Genomic DNA, 22,710 nt, shown 5'->3' with positions numbered 1-22,710 from the left:
TTCAATTCAATAAGCAAGAAATAAATTATATTTTTCAATAATTTCATAATGAATTTACATAATTGAGATGAAATATTTTGTTAATTAATGATTAATTTAACATTGTCAAAAGACGATCTGGCAACAGAGCAGAGCGTACAAGAGATAGCGCTATACGCTTTGTTGAATGATAAACAAGGATAGCAATCAAACACTGCCATTATAGCGTGGACCTCACCATAGTAGTTGATGCTATGTGACGCAGGTAGTCTCTCTCTCATACAGTGCTGTTCTTACATATACTAATCCCATGGTATAGGGCGTTTATGTCGTAACTTTTACTGTTATCTCAAGCCGATAGTCCACGTAGTTCTTTCCCGTGAAGCTGTGTGACACTGGTAGTCTCTCATATTGTGCCGTTCATACACTACCACCCCAACAAAACAGTAAAAATTGACAATAATCTATAGTAATCTGCTTGAGATAACAGTAAAAGTTGCGACATAAATTCCCTATACCATGGGATATCTACTTATGCTATTGTTTCTCTATGATTAAAGATTATTTTGAATAAAGTTTTATCAATTCAATTCAATACCATGTGATATCTTTTTGCGCTATATTTCATCTATGCTGAAATGTTGCAAATTTGTTTTTCTATCGCACTAGAACAATTCAGAAAGTTGGGATTGACTTGTATGATTAGTAAGAACTCAATTATTATATCCTACAATTCTGTACCCTGAAACTAACATAATGTGATTGTAAATAGTTCATAAATGAAAAACAATAGCATTTACCAAATACCCTTTACCACAACACTCTTGTAATTACATTTGAAAATGGCTCTTGAAGTGTTAAAACTAGTTTGTTATGGTAAAAAAAGGGTATTTAGTAACTCCTATTGTGCTTCAATTATCTCAGTAGCCCTAGACAGAGAAAACTAATACGATTGAGAAAAAAATATAATATGAAAATTATATGACTGTTTTAGTCTATGTCTTAGGAAGAGAATAGAGATTTCATACATGAGTATGATTATTCTTGTACTCTTTATGATTGTTACGTATACTTCCAATAATATCATCAATTCTCCACATTGTCTGTTTTTATTACAGTACTGAGTCCTGGATTTTATTATTATAATTTTTACAATAAAGCACTGGATGGGAGAGAAAAAGTAAGGATACTCCTTGACTCCTTGTACTATATCTCCCCCAAATTAAGATAATATTATTTTAAAAGTCCGAAATGAGGTTATGATTCCACTTTTCTGAAATTTAGTCCTTTTTTACTCAAAAACAACAGAAACTAAGAATTTTGAATTTTGAAGGTTGAGAAACTGGATAGAAAACAAAAATGTCACACTCAAATCACTAATAATTGAAACATTTTCGCGATATTTTACAAAATTTAGAGCCAATAAAATAGATTGAAACTCTATATGCGGGTTGCACAAAAGCCTGTTAAATTTTAATCGTGATTCAATTACATGAGAACCAATCAAAGCATTCTCGATTAAGCCTTCTCTGATTGGGTCTTGTGACATTTAATTATGATTAAAACTTGACAGATTTGTGTGCAACCGGGCGTATAACTTGGAGAATAGATGATAGTCCAATAAATATGCTGGTAAATGATGATACTAATATTATTAGTCTATGTGTATACTAAGTTGCAACAAACTGAGATACTTCCAATTTATATAAGATACTTCCAAGTTACAGCTGTAATAAGTTCTAAATAGTGTGTTTGTCTTTTCGGTCTCAAAATTTTATAGTATTTTTCAAAGTTTGAAATTTTTTAATTAATTGTGATTGATTCAATTCAATTTAATTTATTTTTTTAATTAAGGAAAACATTTTGTGTGTTCTGAATTTTAAATTGAGTGTGTAATTTATTGAAGAATGAATGTTGAGTGACACATAACCTAGCTACATTTGGACTGTTGTATAAATTAGAATTGGAACCGTTTTGAGCGTAAGCCTGTCGTACGTTTCTGTAAGTTGTGTAATTCTCATTGATTCAATAAATAATAAATTAATTGATTAAATTTGTGAATAAATATTCAGTAGTTGAGTGATGAGTGATGAAAATTGAGTTTCCATCTAAATTACTTTGCAATTCATCAATTTCATCCACATTTCCCAATGATTTTCTCAACCAATGGTTTTCAGTTTCCAACTCTTCAAATCGAGAACTTATAGATACAGCTTGAATTGGAAGTAAATTCAAGTTAATAATGTTGTGTTATCCATATTGGTTATCGAATGAGAACGACTTTATACTGTCAAAGTCAAAACCACTGATTTATTAAAACAATTCCAGAGACTTTAGTGAGGTCCACGTTATAATGGCAGTGGAGAAAGATATGTGAACAACGTTGCCGATCTCTGTCTTGTCGATGTTTCTATAGAAAGTAGCTGATACAGGTTTATTCATCTAAAATTCTTTCATTCTCGTTCATAGTTCATTCATAAATTCGTTCATTCTCGTTCAAAATAATCAATCATATTTTACTAAGCAAGAAATTATATTTTTCAATAACTTCATAATCGAGATGAAATATTTTGTTAATTAGTTATCAATTCTACATAGTTAGAAGACGATCCGGCAACAGAGCAAAGCGAAAAAGAGATAGTACTATCCACTTTGTTGAATGATAGACAAGGATAGCAATATCATTGCTAATCAAATACTGCCATTATAACGTGGACCGTACAGTAGTTTGTTTTGTTACTGCTTTATCAATCTCTTGTATAGTGAAAGCTTGAGCATTTGAAATTAGCAGCAGAGAATGAGCAGCGTGCGGGAAGCATTACCATTGGCCGTTAGCTGTTGACCAATAAAGGTAGAGGTCTACTATGATTGGTCGAGACTAGACACTCCCATGTATTCCAAATATGGAGAGCCGTAAAGCAACAACAAATGAAGACAAATTACGTGACTAAATTTCAATAAATTAGTGGTTTCAACAATATTTCAAGTCAATTCATTCAAGATTGATATCTACTAAAGTCAGGGCCACGTATAATGGCAGTGGAGAAAGATAGAAGAACAGCGTTGCCAAATCTCTGCCTTGCCACTGCCTTCTATAGAGGATAGCTGATACCTTTATATATGATGTAATTAATATTAGCTATTCATTCTAGTTTCGAATAATCAATTATATTTTATTTGCCAGGAATAAATATTTATTCAATATTTTGATAATGAATTTCCAAAATTGAGATCTCAGTCAGTTAATTATGTTTATACATTGTTTGAAAGATCAGGAGTTGGAGGAGGATAGCGTTATCTGCTCTGTCGAATGATAGACAAGGATAGCGATAGTAATGTTATAGTCCAGTCAACGAAGGGTTATGGATGGAAAAGTTTGGAAGACGTTTTTTCAGGGGTGGGGACTTTTGATATGTTTACCACCTCACCACTTTAAACAGAAGTGAAGGGTCAAAAATTGTTTTTCGCCACACTGCACAGAAAGCAGCTGTTTTCCAGTCCCTACGTAGATCTGAAAGACATTGTTTGCAGACGACTCTCGTCTGACGTCAGAACAGGTTTCTTTCCGGCCTAGGCTGGAAAGAGTACCCTTTCCGGCCGCTTTTTGAAAATTTTTGAAAATGTGTTTGGACAAATGTGCCATATTGTGTTCAGGAGGGTGAGATCGGAAATTTCCACCCCACTTTGAGTACCCTACGACGTCTGATTCTTGAGATATGAGACATCAAAGTTCCCCCCCCCCCCTCATAGAACATTCTTATTCAATTTATTATTTTTATATAGCTGATGCCAAAACGTTAGGCGGCTTCGGGGTCACATGGTGTAACCTACTCACAGCTGATGCAATGCATCTATTTATTGTCTCTTTTGATTTAAAAATCATCATCTAACCCAAGCTAGATGACAACTCTACTTGACAACATCAGCTGTTGGAACGCACAAGAGACCCACGAAACCGCCTAGTTTTTTGGCGTCAGCAATACCTGTAGTGTGGTGACAAATATTGTACGCGACTCTCTCAGAAAGGTGTTTACAGTATTTGGATAACATATTCCCGGGCTCGGCAAGCCTCACCTGGGAAACCATCCTCATACCGTAAACACTAACTTTCTGTGTTTGTAGCATAATATACTATTCTATATATATTCATAATATAACTTTTCCCTCTATACCCTTTTTTGAGCAATCATTGCCTGGACTATAATCAAATACTGCCATTATATTTCGTGGTTCTCACTATACATCATCTGTTTCACAACATAGAGAGCTGTCTTCCTGTGGAATGACAAGTGATTCATGAATGGAATCTACAAATTTATGAATGGAAACTACAAATTCATGAATGAAAACACTACAAATTCAACAGGAACATACGTTTATTTGCACCGAGCACAAGAGAAAAGCTAACAACTTACTGGCCATTCTGATTACAATAATCTTTTTGAGGCGTTTTTACTACAATTATACATGAATATAAATTACTGTATACATGAATTTGATTTTCACCAACAGAGATCACCAAGGGAGACTTGAGAATCAGTAAAAAACGCAGTGACAAATTATAATACAATAATGGAAGAACATGCATGTGATTAAACTAATAAATTGGACATATAAATAAAATAACTCTCTTTAATTATCCTATATTTACAAATTGAACTAAGATTAAACGTCGATTTTAGAATCGTCATTGGGTAACATGAATAACTCTAATGATGGCTCATTTCTCAAATGATCAAATTTCACAAATCTATCGATTAATTATTCCATGGAGATGCAAATGAAGTTGAAGTGAAACACATTTGAAAGATCTAGATGAGGTGGCTTGAATAATTATTGTTCAGGGGAAATCTGTTGTAAAAATTAGAATCAGAAGCGGTTTGGCGTGAGCCGGTGGTACTTTTTTGTAAGTTGTGTAATTGTGAATAAATAAATGATTTTGATAGATAAAACTTGTACGGAAAGAAAATTCTCAACTCTTTGTGGAACTGACAATATTGTTTTCATTCCAACTGAATAAAATTCTTGTTGGGTAGGGAGTTAAAAGACTCCAGCAATAAGAGCTTTGCTATTGATAAGACATTTCGAAAGTCATTTGAAGCTACAGATTCAATAAATAACATACAAAATCGTCAGCTCGAGATTTTCGTGTTTATTATCCATCGATTTCTAATATTTTCTTTTAGAATTTGTTTTTGATATCAAATTACTGGCCATTCTGATTACAATAATCTTTTTGAGGCGTTTTTACTACAATTATACATGAATATAAATTACTGTATACATGAATTTGATTTTCACCAACAGAGATCACCAAGGGAGACTTGAGAATCAGTAAAAAATGCAGTGACAAATTATAATACAATAATGGAAGAACATGCATGTGATTAAACTAATAAATTGGACATATAAATAAAATAACTCTCTTTAATTATCCTATATTTACAAATTGAACTAAGATTAAACGTCGATTTTAGAATCGTCATTGGGTAACATGAATAACTCTAATGATGGCTCATTTCTCAAATGATCAAATTTCACAAATCTATCGATTAATTATTCCATGGAGATGCAAATGAAGTTGAAGTGAAACACATTTGAAAGATCTAGATGAGGTGGCTTGAATAATTATTGTTCAGGGGAAATCTGTTGTAAAAATTAGAATCAGAAGCGGTTTGGCGTGAGCCGGTGGTACTTTTTTGTAAGTTGTGTAATTGTGAATAAATAAATGATTTTGATAGATAAAACTTGTACGGAAAGAAAATTCTCAACTCTTTGTGGAACTGACAATATTGTTTTCATTCCAACTGAATAAAATTCTTGTTGGGTAGGGAGTTAAAAGACTCCAGCAATAAGAGCTTTGCTATTGATAAGACATTTCGAAAGTCATTTGAAGCTACAGATTCAATAAATAACATACAAAATCGTCAGCTCGAGATTTTCGTGTTTATTATCCATCGATTTCTAATATTTTCTTTTAGAATTTGTTTTTGATATCAAATTATTTGGAGTTCTCGACAGAGTGGAACTACATCACATTTATTTGTTCTTCAATGCATTCATATGAAAAGAATCTATTTTCATTTTTCAATTATATAATTTCAATAGCCATACTCAAATAGATCTTCACAATAGCTTAAAGTTTTCAAGTAGTATATGACTGGAAAAATGATGATGATGATGTTGGTGTTTCTATAACTATATCACAAAATCTATTCAGCGAAACAATTCAAATTCCAAACATGTATATGTTCTCTTGAACCTTTATAAGGTTTCTACAAGTAGACAATGTTGGAATATTAAATATTATGTGATGAAGTTAGTGATATGAGTATAATATTTATTCGTTATAAATCATTCCTTAATTTTGATAGACTCCAGCAATAAGAAGTTTGGATAGCTTTTTACTGAATAGCATAATAATTGTGATAGAATATCACAAGATGAAATTCATCGACTATATTATCCTTTTTTCAAAACCAGTTGAATGCTGAAAAATATTGGATATCATTTCTGCTATTGGGAGTGAATTATATACTTCGTTATTCTAATGTAATCAATTACATTATAGGATATAAAATTTTAGATTTTCAAATATAACTTGTCAAAATTATCCTTTCACTTGAGAATTTTGGATCTTCACCAGCAATAAATCACATAAACTAAAGACTAAACTATAAACTATAGAACACAAATATTATGATTACATAAACTTACTATCAGACGAAATAAAACAAATATAAACATTGAAAAAATGTAATGATCAATAAATCTTTGAACTAATACTAAATCATTCATTATACGTGATACAACACGAAATATCGATAAAACCTAATTATGTCTAATAATAAATTTCATTTGAAAATAAAACTATATAAATTATCAACATTATTTATAGATAACAAATGAGACTTACATCATCTAGAGTGATATTATAGAATAAATACGTCAGTGAAATATAATCTTGATGCCAATTGTAAATTGCAATATTGATAATCTCTCATTAGCGAAAAAGTTTAAATTACACACATCCCATTACAGATTATAAATAATTTTGTGATTCAAATATCAGACGGCAATGTATATTTTTCTTCGAAACCACAAGGGTTATTCATAAAATGAATTATCATTCATTCCCTTATTGAATGGCTCTGTTTGATGATGTTATTAATACATGTTTCAAGAAATGGTGTTACGAACCAGTCAAATATAGTTTATAGACAAAAACTCGAAATTTACACCTTTCAATCCTGAATTATTCATATGATTGATGCCTTTTACCTTTTTACTTGATAATCTCATCATTTTTCGAATTGATTTTATAACCTCAATGATTAAAATACTTCATTTTTATATTCTATTTCCACTTGAAAATGAAAGTTGTAAAAATTTAAAAAGGGTACTGTAAATACACATAACCCTGAACAATAAGGGGTGTACATTTTTCATTCACAAAAGAGAGATTTAATTGAAGAGAAATACACTCGAGATAAATTGGATGAGAGATAAGAACTGACATAAATCATCTGATGTATTTATTCAAATAAATACAATTTAACAATCATAATTTTTATCTAGTCAACTAAAAATATTCGATCTTAAATTGAACAAAAGTCATAGAATCTAATTCTAAGATTGATTGCTTCCAATGAAACTACAATATTATTTATGAAAAAAAACATGTTTTCCATGATAGATTATAATTTGTATCTATGCTACTAAATATTCGATCTTTACATAAACAAAAGTCATAAAATCTAAATCTAAGTATGATTGCTTCCAAGAAAGTAACAATATTTGTGAAAAATAATTAATTTCTACGATAGAGTTGATTCAAGATTCCTCAACCCGACACCAAAAAGCGATACAAAAAATACACTTAAGCTAAGTGGTACGTTCTCAAGTCTCCATTACATGGCACAAAGTATGACAAAAAACAGTATTTTCGATAATTATGCAGAGATGTACGATATTCAGAATGGCCACAGTGAATACTACAGTGCCAAAGATAAAAATAACTGGTAGAGGTAATAATGAAAAGCTAGATAAATCTAATAACCGTTCCGTAGTTAATGACGGAACTGATCAATGTCTTAACACCAAGATCAATTATTCAAATTATCGAAAATTATTTTGAAAAGCAAACCTCTAAAATATATTGGAATTCCACAGAATGTGGTGAGAATGCTGGAACCTCGCATTTTGAACATACAGAGACAATAAAGCAATCGATGTCACATCCATGCAAAATTTCAATCAAATTCTCCCACTAGACACTAATTCATCATCAATATAAAATTTCTTCCCTATTATTTTACTCTCAAACATTCAAAGCATTACTCAATTCAACTATAATTCATATACCTTCACAAAATTTACAAATTCCTAAGACAATCTCCCTCAAAATTTGAATTAATAACGTTTGTTTCGTTCACGAAATTCTCAAAGTTATCTACTTTTTCATTTTCACTTTTTGAATTAATCAGCTTTTCAATAATTAATTTACACAGACAGACTCATTTTACTCTAAGTTTTTGTACAAAACTTACAAATTCTAAAATATCAGAGCTAATTAATAGTTTCATTATAGCGTTTCATTATTTTAATGTTTCAATCTGATTTCTCTCGATTCCAACAGCAATCACTCTCTCTCTCTCACACACACATTCACTCATTACTTATTATCTATAACCATTTCGATAATTTCAAAATACAAGTAGTTAAAATGATGACAATGATTACGACGATGATGATAGAGACATTCAAAGTAATCCGAACTATTTCATCAAAAAGTTGTATCGATTAAAAATATAGGAATGCAGCGTTAACAATTATTATTATATCGATAATAAAAGACAATTAATGAAGAAAAATATCGAAAGAAATGTAAGCTAAATATAGCAATACTTCAATCACAATTATTTTGTATTTTTCTATCGAAACATTATTTTATCCACGATTTGGAATGGAAGGGACAGACATTCTTGAGGGGGGGGATTAGTATAAAACACACAGAGAAGTTATTACTAAAATATATTCCTGTATATTATAGTAATTCGAGCTAAATCGTTGTATTAATGTTATTCTCTTTGAAAGGGGATGATTAAAATGACACATTTCACATTCAATAACAATTGGATAACCGAACGATCAATAAATTCAATAATTAAATGTCCAACAGACAACAGACAAAATTTGATGTTAGGCATTCTATTAACACTCTCAAAATTGAGGGTGGCTGGGCTAGATGTAATTATTTCAACAACTAGCGATCACAAAATTCATTTTCCGGGAAAAAAATTTCCCGGATTTTCATCAATTTTCCCATCCTGGGTTCACGTCAACCTCCAACATTACTATTTCCTAGCATACATTCAAAAACATTCACTCCAGATGGAACTTATCACAATTCGTATTTTCAAGCACTCAACAGCTATCCACCAACACAAAGTTGAAGAAATTTTATTTTCTCTTTCTTACTTTAATTTCTTTCACTTTGTGCCAACAACTGTGATACTTTTCGTTATACTAGTGTTTTTGTTTTTTAAGGCTGCACTTCCTTACATGATCGTTCTATTACATAATATAATTTTTTTACTTGGATTCTCATGACCCAAAAGTCTTTTACCTCTATTTCAAACTATACAATATTTCACTAAACGGTAGCAAGTTGACACGGGCCGACTTCCTCAACAATGAAGATGATAACACGCGCACAATTTTCCAATTTTCCTTGGGGTTTTCCATCTATGACGTTTTCACGATTCTGTGGAGCTTCCGAATTTCCTTCGTTCGTTTGCTCTCAAGATGTTGGCAGACTGTTATGGAGTGGTTTTCGATTTTTGTTGAGAGTGAATAAACTTCTTTAAATGTATGAATTTTAGGGCTACTTTCTTGTATTTATAGAATAGAATTATAGTACCCTTTGAAAATAGAATAAGAATACAAAATAAACATGATATCTTCATTAGAATTTGAACTTTATTAGAATATAGAGAAATAGAAACTACAAATAGAGATTATTGTATTCTATTTGATTAGACCTACTTATATCTCTGGGATACCAAATAATTGAAACAAGTAGAAGAACTAAAAATAGATAGAATTGTATTTTATTGATTAGACCTAGTAAAATCTCCAGGATATCAAGTATTTTGAACAATAAAAGATAATATATCATTTGAGTACTGATTCGACTATGAAAATGACAACAGAATATTATAATCTCTTCGAAAAGACCTAGTAATATCTCCAGGATATTAAGTTTTTATAACAATAAATTAGAAATTATAATATTTGAATACAGATTCGACCACAAGAATGACATTAAAATATTATTTTTTCTCTGATGAGACCTGGTAATATCTCCGGGATATCAAGTTTTTGAAAGAAGTAAAAACATTTTGGATATAGAATTACAGATTCGACTATGAAAAATGTCTACACAAATAATAATTTATCGCCCTTTTTTTCAGCTAAATTATATCTCCTATGAGCTACAGATGATGGAAGGTAATATCATGAGAACATTTATAATATTTGGGCCCGGTTGCACAAAAGCCGGTTGAATTTCAATTGTGATTAATTTCATGAGAACCAATCAGAGAAGGCGTTTTGAAAAGACAGACGGCTTCTCTGATTGGTTCTCGCGGAATTAATCATTGTTGCTATTGCTATTTTTGTGCAACTAGCACCTACTCTTTCAAGATCATATATATGGATTTACAATTGAATAGATTTTATAATGCTCCAATAATCAAGACCAAGATTGAGTTCAGCAAAGGAGCATTGAATAATCATAAATAAATTTCATGATCAACATTCCTAATTGTATTAATTCAATTGAGTGATGAATTACATTGTATCACAGATTGTTGAAAAGAATTGACTGTTTTGAAAGTTATAATCCTTGATGAACTTAAACATCAATTAAAGCTTTGTTTGTCAATATAAATAAAAAGTACTGGATACCTTATCTTGGAATCCAGTAGGTTGTCAAGTTTCAGTTTGTTTCTAATAATAATTCATGTGAGTTATCCGAAATATAATTTTTCAATGATTAAATTTCTCTGTGAAAATCCTTCTATGTGAAAAATAACCTTTAAATTGATCCTTGACCAATGTAGAAGACTTGACCTTGTAGAATGGAGTTTTACCTCCACAAATGATATTTTTATCAATTTAAGTCAAAATAGAATAGGTTGTTAGTTGTTAACTAGTAGGTACTATACAAAAAAATCTGAAATATTTGTTTTCAATAATTCACCCAACAAACCTCGTCAACCACTCCTGCAACTCAACCCATACTGAAAACACGACAGTCGTTCAATGGGAGATGATATTATGAGGATGAAAATAATGATAAATCGAACTATATAATATCATTAATTCGAGGACTAGGACTTAACGAATTAACATTGAATTTGGCAACGAGAAGTGGATTTGTTTCGAAAAATCAATAAACAACACAACATATTAGTCGCTCACACAGTCACACGTGCGACACGCGTCGCACGCGTACAGTCTGTGATGTGTGTGAGTGAGCCGAAATCACAGTCACCTCAACAGTCCCTGCTTCACACGTGTCACATGTGTGATCTGTAAAACAGTCCACGGAATCCGTATAACAGTCACTGCTGCACACGTATCGCACGTGTGATCTGCAAAACCGTCCTTGACTTCCATAGAACAGTCCTCAGAATCCATAGAACAGTCCCTGTTGATCTTGACATCCGTAGAACAGTTCTCAGAATCCATAGAACAGTCCCTGTTGATCTTGACATCCGTAGAACAGTTCTTGGAATCCATAGAACAGTCCCTGTTGATCTTGACATCCGTAGAACAGTTCTTGGAATCCATAGAACAGTCCCTGTTGATCTTGACTCCCGTAGAACAGTTCTTGGAATCCATAGAACAGTCCCTGTTGATCTTGACTCTCGTAGAACAGTTCTTGGAATCCGTAAAACAGTCCCTGCTTCACACGTGTCACACGTGCAATCTGTGAAACAGTCCCTGGCTTCTGTGAAAGATTCCACGGCATCTGCAGAACAGTCCCAGCTCCACAAGTGTCACACGTGCAAAACAGTCCTTGACATCTGTAGAACAGTCTCCGCTTCACAAGTGTCACACGTGCGACACGTGTAATCTGTAGAACAGTCGCCGGCAAGTGTTCTAATACTACTGGTACTGGCCCCATAGTTGGCAGTGCTCAGGCCAGTCACACACCTGTGACAAGTGTGTGACGTGCCTAGACCAAGTGCCGCTTCATGTGTAGCGCGAGGTGGTCCGACCTGGCGAAACATCTGTCGCACTGTTGACACTTGAAGGGTTTCGCGCCCGTGTGCTTGCGGAAGTGACGTGTCAGTTCGTCGGAGCGTGCGAAGCTCCAGGTACAGCCTTCCCATTGGCAACGATACGGTTTTTCTCCTGTGAACACACAAAAAATCAACCATTACTCTACTATCAATCAAATTCTATTCAATCTATCTAGGAATTAAGAGCATCTAGAATAATATACATTGATTATAGACATATCAATACACATTGGTTCAAGATTCATCATTAGTTAAGACTCAAGAATCAATTCATTAGTGTATCAGTCAGTATATTACCACACTGATAAATTCTATAAAGCCAAAGAGAAACAATAGCATAAGTAGATATCCCATAGTATAGGTCGTTCATGTCGCAACTTTTACTGTTATCTCAAGCCGATAGTCCACGTAGTTCTTTTCTGTGAAGCTGTGTGATGCTGGTAGTCTCTCATATTGTGCCGATCATACACTCTCATCCCAACAAAACAGTAAAAACCGACAATAATAGACAGTAATCGGCTTGAGATAACAGTAAAAGTTGCGACATAAACGCCCTATACCATGGGATATCTACTTACGCTATTGTTTCTCTATGATAAAGCCGTGTCCACACTGAAGAAATGTTCTAAAAACATGTTTGTAGAAAGAGATTGTGCAAATTTCAATATGTTTGACAAACAATGTTTGTCCGTGGCCAGTGTGGACTCGTGACCAAACAAATTATTAGTGGGAAGAACAGGTTTTATGTTTTACTGCTGTGAACACTGAAAATGTTTGGAGAAACAGTAATTTTTGTTTGACAAACAATAGATGTTCAAACTTTTTACAATGTTTATCCCTGAGCTCCTCAACAAACATGTTTGTCGAACATTTGTTCAGTGTGGACACGGCTTAAGGCAAAGGGGTGAAAATTCGCAATCACGAAGACTCAAAACTCCATTTTAAATTCTCTTTTTCTGAATTCTCCCCGTATCGTCTCCAGCTTCTATCCCTGTCATCCGTTATTCTCCAGCTAGACTCCAACACACCAGTCAGCGAGTATGTTGATATCTTCTTAAGATGACAGCATATACCGCCGAATTATTTCTGAAGAGCTTATCTTATCCTACAGCGGGGCGGGTGTTGTTTATCAACAGACGACACCTCTGCTTGCCAATGAATCTGCTGACATTGCTCCGTTTTCATCGCTTCCCCCCACCCCTTCCTCATCATTCACCCTCCCCTTTCATCACTCCCCCCTCCACAAAACAGAGACACAACTTGAGCCGACGAGGCATTATCTCATGCTCGACACAAACTCCTAAATGTGTGTGGCAAATGATATTTCCCTCCCACGTTGGCCCACCCTTTATAGTGATCGTATTGCAAGTTTCCTAGATTGAACAAGCGAGCGTTTTGGGAGTTCAAGTGAAGCAAACTGAACGGTTGATTGTGACATGTCATCATCCACAGTGAGGTCCACGTTATAATGGCAGTGGAGAAAAATAGAAGAAGGTTGTTGATCCTCTGTCTTGTCAATGCCTTCTATAGACGTATATAAGTAGCTCTATATAAGTAGCTGATACAGGTTAATCAATGTAATATTAACTGTTCATTCTCGTTTTAAATAATAAATTTTTATATTTTACTAGTAGTTCTGTGAACAGTAGACCTCACGCAGTATTCTCATAAACAAGTACCTGATTGAAACTATAGACCTTATATGGAAACACAGCAATAGACTGGCTTCTCCACACATCTGTGTAATCACTTGTCAGCTGATTTATGATGAATGAATTCCATAGTCTGTTTTTTACTTTAATATTGGCGTATGAAGGAGGCTTCTTTTTCCTTTCATATTATCTTTGAAATGCAAAATTTCCAAAAACCTTGTATATACGTCGACGCGCAATTAAAAAAGGAACATACCTGTCAAATTTCATGAAAATCTATTACCGCGTTTCGCCGTAAATGCGCAACATAGAAACATTATTATAAACATTTAAACATTCAAACATTAAAACATTTTAACATTCAAACATTTAAACATTAAGAGAAATGCCAAACCGTCGACATGAATCTTAGACCTCACTTCGCTCGGTCAATTAAGGGAGAAATTATATTTTTCAATAATTTCATCATGAATTTCCATGATTGAGATGAAATATTTTGTTGATTAATTCATTAATCATACATTTTTAAAAGACAATCTGGCAACAGAGCAAAGCAATGAAGAGATAGCACTATCTGCATTGTTGAATAATAGATTATTGTATTTTATCTTATTCTCGTTATATTTTACTTTCTAGTTATTAAAGTTAATATATTTCCTTAATCAAGCTCACGAACGGACTCATTTCTTGTGAGCTTTACATTCTCTTGTACTTTGATTTTTTGTATTTATACATTGAACATGTCAACTTAATTATTTTTGTAATATTGTACAAGGAATGAATAAATTTGAGAGATTAGACAAAGGGTATTGTAATAGGCAAAGGTATTGCTAATCAAAAACTGCCATGAACAGAAGTTTAATAAAGTGAGTTGGGAGAATCTTATTTCAAAATATGAAGTATCCTACATATATTGTAGAATGTAAACTTTCTAAAAAAATTGCATTATAGATTAAGCACGCAAGAAATCCCCCATTAATTGAAAAGCTGTACAAACTTACTTTTTTCCAAATTTTTAAATAATTTTGCACTCACAAATCTATCTCAACTTTTCATCGAAATGTACAATAGGAGTGTAAGGATAGGCTAGTGAAAAATAGCATGAGAAAATTCTTACAACGAAAAAAACATCACAATTTATAGGTGTATAAGACAGTGCGACCGGGGAGAGTAAAAACTGTGTCTGTCAGTTATGCCACTGTGGGATCATCGAAAGAAAGCAGATATAAAAAGTGTTGCATCGTATTGGAGGGTAGCCGGGTTTTGCGGTGAGGGGGATGTGTCTCTGGACTCTAACTTCTTTACGATCCAAAGCTGATAGAGGGGGAGTGATAGAGATAGATAGAGAGAGGGTAAGGAAGAGAGAGAGAAAAAATAAGAGAGTGTTTGAGGAGGAAGGCTGTGACAGTGAGATGGTTAACCTTTATACAAGAGGGGTAGTGACAGAATGAAAGAGAGTGAGGGAGAGAGGGTGGGAGAGAGGGTGATAGAGAAAAAGAGAGAGGGTGACAGAGAAAGAGAGTAGGAGAGAGAGAGAGAGAGTGATTGAGAAAGAAAGAGCGTGAAAGTGAGAGGGTTGAAGAAAATGGTTTACCTTTATGAGCCAAAGCTTGAGTTGGGTGTTGGTGGATTGATTGATTGATTGAGTACTTTATTAATGAAGATTACAATATATACTGGCTTATACACTTATATACAATAGCTTACAATACAGCAAAATTATGAATGAATTTACAAAATATAAATTAAGAAAATAATTATGTAGCTGTATATAATACGAAAAAAAAACAATTTGTAATAACTATTGTAAAGCGCTCTTCCTGGGGGAGTCACTCTCACCTCCAAGGATAGGACAATACACGTAGGGAGATGTAATGCTGTATTTAGATGCCTCACGTTGGGCCGGCAAATCATGTGGAGCGGTATTTGAAGGCTTCACACATGTAGAGTGAATCTTGTACTGAGTCAATGGTGTAGCGGCTATAAATTTTACAATGCGTGTGTGGACGCTGAGTGAACACCAGACTGATTGATTCACTACAAGATTCATACAATTGTCGGAATCGCGGGAGGCCTAAACGCTCGCTCACCCTTGATTCTTCTAATGACAGATTGTATAATGATGAAACTTTTATAAGTAGTGTAGCGTACGCTAAACACTGAATACGGATACCTTAAAACTATTACCTGTGAAGAATGAGCATACAAAATCATACAGGTCGAGCAAAAATCCCGATGTAGCTAATTTACGGGACTGCGTCTCTAATAAGTTCTGAAGGATTAAAAAATATGGTATTTGAACCAAATATCGTTCAGAATATATTTCGAGAACAGAGTCTTGTCGGGTTTTAAGCTCTATTGTAGGAATTTATATGATCTATGGCTGCCTCTGCTGTACAATTGATGCATTCGTTCCTAAGTCGAGGTAGGTAACAGATAAAAGCTGATGTATGAGCAGGTAAGGACAAAGAATAAATATCTCGATCTGACCCCACTCGCTACATCCACTTAGACCTGTTCCAATATCCAGCTTGATTCAATTATTCCAATGATCGTATTTGATCGGTTCTTGATGATATAGAACGTATCAGACACAATAATTGACAGGCTTAAGAAATAATCGAACTCAGAAAGCGAATTAACAAAACTGAAATATATTACAATAAAATATGTAATCATACAGTGCAGATTCAGGATTTGATTTACAGGTTGATAATAATTTGGCATTAACAGAATAGTTAAAAAATTTCTTGTGCTTGCATGATACCATGCGTGATTCAACAGAATTTTACGATTGATAAAATTGAACAATTTTGAAAAAATAGTGAAAAAATGAATTATAAAATATTTTTAAAAATGCTCGGGGTCGTGGTTCAGGCAGCGGAGGATAGCTAATCAACTACAAATTCTTAGAAATTAAATATGAATAAATTCTAGGCTCTTAAATGTTAAAGCGCTTGTCGGCGTGGCCAATAATTTCACGAAGAAAAAATTTATGTTTCTGCACTGAAATATTTTCGAAGCGTAGATTGGGGCCCCTTATGACTTATAACTCACGTGAAATTCCTTGGTAGTCGTGGTTTTCTTCTTTAGATCAAAAATCGTTTGATCGGCGGCAATCCAGGCTTCAATTTCAGCACGTGGGGAATTTTAATTTAAATATCTCCTTCACCGAATTAATTAAGGGATAATTTACTTTAAGCTTTTAAATTTATCGATTGATGAAAACAGAAATTTATAAATAACAAATAGATTGGCCTAAAATATCGGCTCACAAATAGAACATTTAAAAATCGAACAAGAAATTTTACAAATAGGTCTTTGGTAACTATGAAAGAGATCTACACGGTAAGGATTTCAAAAGGGAAGTGCTGTTCTTTTCTCTAAGCTTTTAGGCTAGACCTTGCTTCTCGGAATCTCAATGTAATAATTTGCATAAAAATTTGCCATTGGTAGAACGCTTGTGACGTAAACATGACGTCAGTGGCAAGTAGTAGAATACAATTCCTTTAATTACAATAATAATTTAATTTATGTAATTCTTAAAACTGCTTAATCTTCTAGACATAGTTCCTCTCATACAATGTACACGTGCTAGTGTAACTGATAAGGCAGGGTTGGTGTCTGATAATAGATTAACATGTGTTGCTTTCAAACGATCACCGTCTTGGTGCTATTTCTATGCACTGTGATTGGCTTAGACCTGCCATAGAGATTTAATTACCATGTGGTTCAGTTGAATTAAATTATTAATAAATTAATATTCTTGTACAATTTTTATTAGGTTTGAGATTATTATAATTAACTTCTGCCGTTTTATCGATAATATAATTTCATGCTATGACCTATTTAGTTACAATAAGACCCGACGCATAATACAGTTTCTTAAATAATAAATAATTTCAACAATAATACATATATTTTATTTTTTATTTTGAAATTCTTGATCCTTTATTGATAGTTTTATAATTTTTAGGAATGATATTTTACCTTGCATGAAAACCGGCATGATATTTGACAATGCTTTGAATCAGTCAGCTGCGTTCGAACTGTTTTTAAAAACATCTGATCGATAGTAAACAAGTGTAACCTCAAAATCAGTGAGCAATTCGTAAATAATTTGTGCTTTATTCGCAAAATAATTATAATTTTATTGAATAATTTTCCTAGAAAAATATTCAGTACAGAACGGTACTCTTATCTAATATACAGTTATTGATAAGTAAGCTTTATCGCTTGGTCGCTAACTATTCTTTTAGCAAATTCTTTCATTTTAAAAGGTAATCACAATTTTTCTCTCTTCTCATGAGATCTATTTGAAAATTCATCACACAAAAGCCCCCAGGATATTTTAAATAGGTAATTGGGAGACGAGTCGAAACAATGACTATTTGAAAAATCCGATATTGTGATGAATACACTATTTCATCTCCTTACTTCTACGAAAACTCAACACTTAACACTAAAAACAATATATCGTGCACTTTTGGCTACGAAAAAATAAATAATTGATTGTTCCTTTCATTGGATACAATCGAAATACAATAATTAATGAGGTCTCTTTGGATCCTTCATTAAAACAACTCCACAACTTCCATTCACGGGTGGCTTATGAGCAGACCCATAACTATAACAAATATACAAGATTTCACATATTACTTCTTAAGATTTGACTAGTATTTGCAACAAATATAGACTTTCATCATTTTTTCATAGTTATTACAGGTTTCGACTCTTTGGTTTGGCTTTTACATAAATTGGGTGAGAGTGTGATTTTACTTCGGTGACTTGACAATCGTCTACCGTTAGACTCGAGCAATTTCTTATTTGCGCTTAGTACGTTGCGTACAAACAGGGTTACACTTGAAATGGCTTTCTTGATTTTTATCAATGTTGGTTACAAATATTAAGTCCTTAAGGTTACATTTATCAATTTGAATTACAATTCATGATCTTTTGATGCAACAGTAATAAATTTCACATTTAAAGGTAAGAATTTCATTTTCTTTGGAGTTTTTAGAGATACATTCATATATGACATAGAACATGCGCATTTCGTGCAAATTAACATAAATATATATTTTTGGTTGGTTTTTTGCTTATGATTTCACATTAAATAATATGTTACATTAATAATTGAATAACGATATTGCTTGAATTCTATTAACATTGACTCTAGGATTTCGTACACATTGGTTGGTGGGACGAAGAAAATTATCGAACAGGCTTTGGTTCCGAATAGATTTTTTTCTATCGATTCTGTATTTCAAGGTTAGATTTACACATTTTTTCAAATAAACTTTGTTTATTTTCTTTCTTCCTATTCACTACTAACTTCATCTGATTTATAATTTATAATTATTTTCTGTGGATAATACAATTTTTGTTTTTGTTTTCCAGTTGGGCGGATATAACTAGGCGATTGTTTCTGTGATGATTGTAGCATGAGGCGGATGGCTTGATTAGGTTGGTAAATTTTTTAAAGTTGTTTCGTAGTTTTATTTTCTTCTGTTATTAAAGTTGATAATAATTTCTTCATTTGAAGTGGATTGTTGTTTATTAGATGATATGCGGCGAAGTTTAGGTTATGTTGATTATTAGGCTGTAGTAGAAATATGCTGGTCTGCAAAGATGTGATTCGGTGGGTAGGCTGTGACCATGAAGTGTTTGATAATTGGTGTATTCCACAAATGCAATTTTTCAGTTAATCCGAAATTATTTCTTAAGCCCCCATCTAAATTTGATTTCGGTATCCTCCAAGGTCCAATTCCGATTTGTGACTATCCATTTTATTAAATTTGGCTTAAAACGAATGTGCCTGTGGTGTAGATCATTTCCTACAAATTCGTTTCCTCTTGGTCGGCCGGTGACATGCAGTTTGATATCCTTAAATCTGACATGCCGGTGGTGTCTGTGGGTTTTTTCAAATAATCCTTTTCTTTTTTTGCATGCCGGTGTACAGTCTACTTGATTTTAACCGGACATGACTGCGGTGGTTGTAGGTTCTTCTGGATATCGTCTTCCTTTTTCCTTGCATGTCGGTGGGAATCGTGATGTAAGATTTTAGCCTAACATGACGGCGGTGTAGATAAATTTTTCTTGAGACCATTTTTCTTTTTCGTGGAGCTGCTATTTTACTTGTGTGTGGTTTTGATTTAGAGGTTTTTATTTTCAGTTGTGATTTCAATTTGTTGTGGGTTTCTGTTTCATTTCTATTGTTTAGGTGACTATCTTCATGAATGCTGGGTTTATATGTTGCAGGCGCTGTCCTCGGTGGATGGACGGTGATGTGGGCGGTCGGCGGTCCGGGCTGCTCTTCTACGTGGCGGGCAACGTCCTTGGACTCCTGGTGTCCAGCGCGCGGTGGTACGGGCTGTCCCTCTACCTGATGGATGTCGTCCTCGTCCTGGCGGGTGATGTCGGCTGGTCCCTCTCGGCGTTCTGCGGGGTGCGGCGCGACTCCAGTCTTGACATTCTCGGTGGGTTGGTTTTCCATACATGTGTTATGTTCGCTTGCTTGTTTGACTTTAACCACCTTTATTGTATCCTTCTCCACATGTATATGTTTCTTAATGCTGACTTCGACGCTGATTTTTCCCATATGCATATCTTCAGATATCCTATCCAATCGGTTATTTGTTTCTAAAATTGATTTATCCAGACACTCAGCTAATTTTTTGATGGTTTTATCTGTGTCACGGAATGCTCCATCCATCCGCTGACTCAATTTCTCCAAACCCTGTTCATTTACCTTCTTTGCTTCTTGAACTTCCCTTTTTAATTCTTCCTTTGTTTGTTTGTTGTCTTCTTTTAATTCTTGGATTTCCTTCTTTAACTCTTCCTTTGTTGCTGAAGAACTTTGTTTTATTGCTTCATTTGTTTGTTTGTTTCCTTTCTCTATCTTACTGGTTATTGCTTCCAGGAAGGCGTCCATATCCAGTGCGGGAGCGGGCATACATCTAACGGTCACCTGCTGGTTTTTTATCCGAGCAACGGTGCGAGAAATGGGGGTTCCTGTTTCTGGGGCGTCGTCGTCCGTATGCTCTCCCGATGTTTCGTCCTCTGGCTCTTGGGCTGCCGATGGATCCTCCACTAGGATGCAGCTCTCCTCCACCTGCGTCGAAGATAAATCATCCAGTACATTTGGATGGAAATCGGCAGATGCGGTGGCAGATGCGGATGGCGGCGAACAATCGGGTGAGATGTCCTCGGTGTCCGACAGACTTGGATTGACCTGGTCATTTCCTGCCATGGTTTGTGAGAAAATAATGCGACGAACGTGTGTGGTGAATAAAAAGCGTGAAAGTGTTGACGTGATATATAAATAATTAATAAGAAATCCAATAGAAATTGTTATAGCTTCGTAGTGAGTGAAATACAGAAAAAGTGGTTTAGCAATGTGTTCAGTGATAAAATGAGTCAAGTTAGCAATATCGTTAACATAAAAATGACAAGAACATACAGGATACACAGTGAAACTTATGCGGTAATACAGGTACGCCTCTTATAATTTATTATTACTATTATTATAAATATTTTATTCTTATAATTTCTTGCCGCAATTATATATAGGGCTAGTATTCTTCGCAAAATTTTATATAAAAGCAGTGATACTCTGCTTAAATTATTCCGCAATATATCCGGATTTAATTTTACTTCCCTCTTTATGTTTTAAAAACTTTTAAAACTGTAAATAACTTCAATCCTCTTTTCTGTAAATATTTATAAATTGTTTCAATATAGACCTAATATTCTTCAAATAATATGACCTTTCTTATGGTGTTTCTTAAACCTATGACTTATAGTATGACCAATTTTCGAATAACACAATAATAAAATTCTGAGTTCGATTTTTTCTCTAAAAATTCATCAATCGATAAATTTCTTTTCTGTTCAAAAATTGGGTATGGTACGTCTTGTTATTTTATATAACAGTGAACAGTTAATATTAAATTTGAAGAAATTCACAACCATGAATTTTTCAAAAAATTTTCCCGTTGTCAGCGCTATAGTATACTGAGCAACTAAATAATCCTCGCAGTCGATTATCCGCCTCTTCAATGCCTATCACTGTTGGGCGCCAAATCATGTAAAGCTCTTCCTGGGGGAGTCACTCTCACCTCCAAGGATAGGACAATACACGTAGGGAGATGTAATGCTGTATTTAGATGCCTCACGTTGGGCCGGCAAATCATGTGGAGCGGTATTTGAAGGCTTCACACATGTAGAGTGAATCTTGTACTGAGTCAATGGTGTAGCGGCTATAAATTTTACAATGCGTGTGTGGACGCTGAGTGAACACCAGACTGATTGATTCACTACAAGATTCATACAATTGTCGGAATCGCGGGAGGCCTAAACGCTCGCTCACCCTTGATTCTTCTAATGACAGATTGTATAATGATGAAACTTTTATAAGTAGTGTAGCGTACGCTAAACACTGAATACGGATACCTTAAAACTATTACCTGTGAAGAATGAGCATACAAAATCATACAGGTCGAGCAAAAATCCCGATGTAGCTAATTTACGGGACTGCGTCTCTAATAAGTTCTGAAGGATTAAAAAATATGGTATTTGAACCAAATATCGTTCAGAATATATTTCGAGAACAGAGTCTTGTCGGGTTTTAAGCTCTATTGTAGGAATTTATATGATCTATGGCTGCCTCTGCTGTACAATTGATGCATTCGTTCCTAAGTCGAGGTAGGTAACAGATAAAAGCTGATGTATGAGCAGGTAAGGACAAAGAATAAATATCTCGA

General features: G+C 33.8%; 2 protein-coding genes across 2 annotated transcripts in view; both read right to left on the bottom strand.

Moving 5' to 3' along the window:
• Positions 1-7,201: 7,201 nt before the first annotated feature.
• On the bottom strand, positions 7,202-12,051 carry LOC120351971. The gene is made up of 2 exons (XM_039431284.1): positions 11,640-12,051; positions 7,202-11,577 (listed from the first exon to the last, which is right to left on the bottom strand). The coding sequence occupies exons 1-2, from the start codon at positions 11,887-11,889 to the stop codon at positions 11,471-11,473; spliced, it is 357 nt and encodes a 118-aa protein (XP_039287218.1). The 5' UTR covers positions 11,890-12,051; the 3' UTR covers positions 7,202-11,470.
• A 53-nt stretch (positions 12,052-12,104) lies between these two features.
• The window catches only part of LOC111059395 (Krueppel-like factor 6), a 511,994-nt gene continuing 501,388 nt past the window's right edge, over positions 12,105-22,710 (bottom strand). The window contains exon 4 of the mRNA XM_039431282.1: positions 12,105-12,405. Within this exon, the coding sequence (XP_039287216.1) occupies positions 12,227-12,405 (179 nt within the window). The 3' untranslated portion in view covers positions 12,105-12,226. The remainder of the gene's footprint in view (positions 12,406-22,710) is intronic.

Source organism: Nilaparvata lugens, chromosome 6 (assembly GCF_014356525.2).
Source record: "Nilaparvata lugens isolate BPH chromosome 6, ASM1435652v1, whole genome shotgun sequence".
Classification (NCBI taxonomy): Eukaryota; Metazoa; Arthropoda; class Insecta; order Hemiptera; family Delphacidae; genus Nilaparvata; species Nilaparvata lugens.
The sequence above is the reverse complement of the archived record's forward strand: the minus strand, read 5'-3'. Positions and strand labels throughout refer to the sequence as shown.

Bases quoted from the DNA above. Each gene is read 5' to 3' on its own strand.
- LOC120351971 (XM_039431284.1), bottom strand. From the start codon at position 11,889: ATGGATTCCAAGAACTGTTCTACGGGAGTCAAGATCAACAGGGACTGT. The intron at 11,578-11,639 runs ATCACACGTGCG...ACTGTTTTACAG, and splicing joins AGTCAAGGACGGTTTTGCAG to ATCACACATGTGACACGTGT.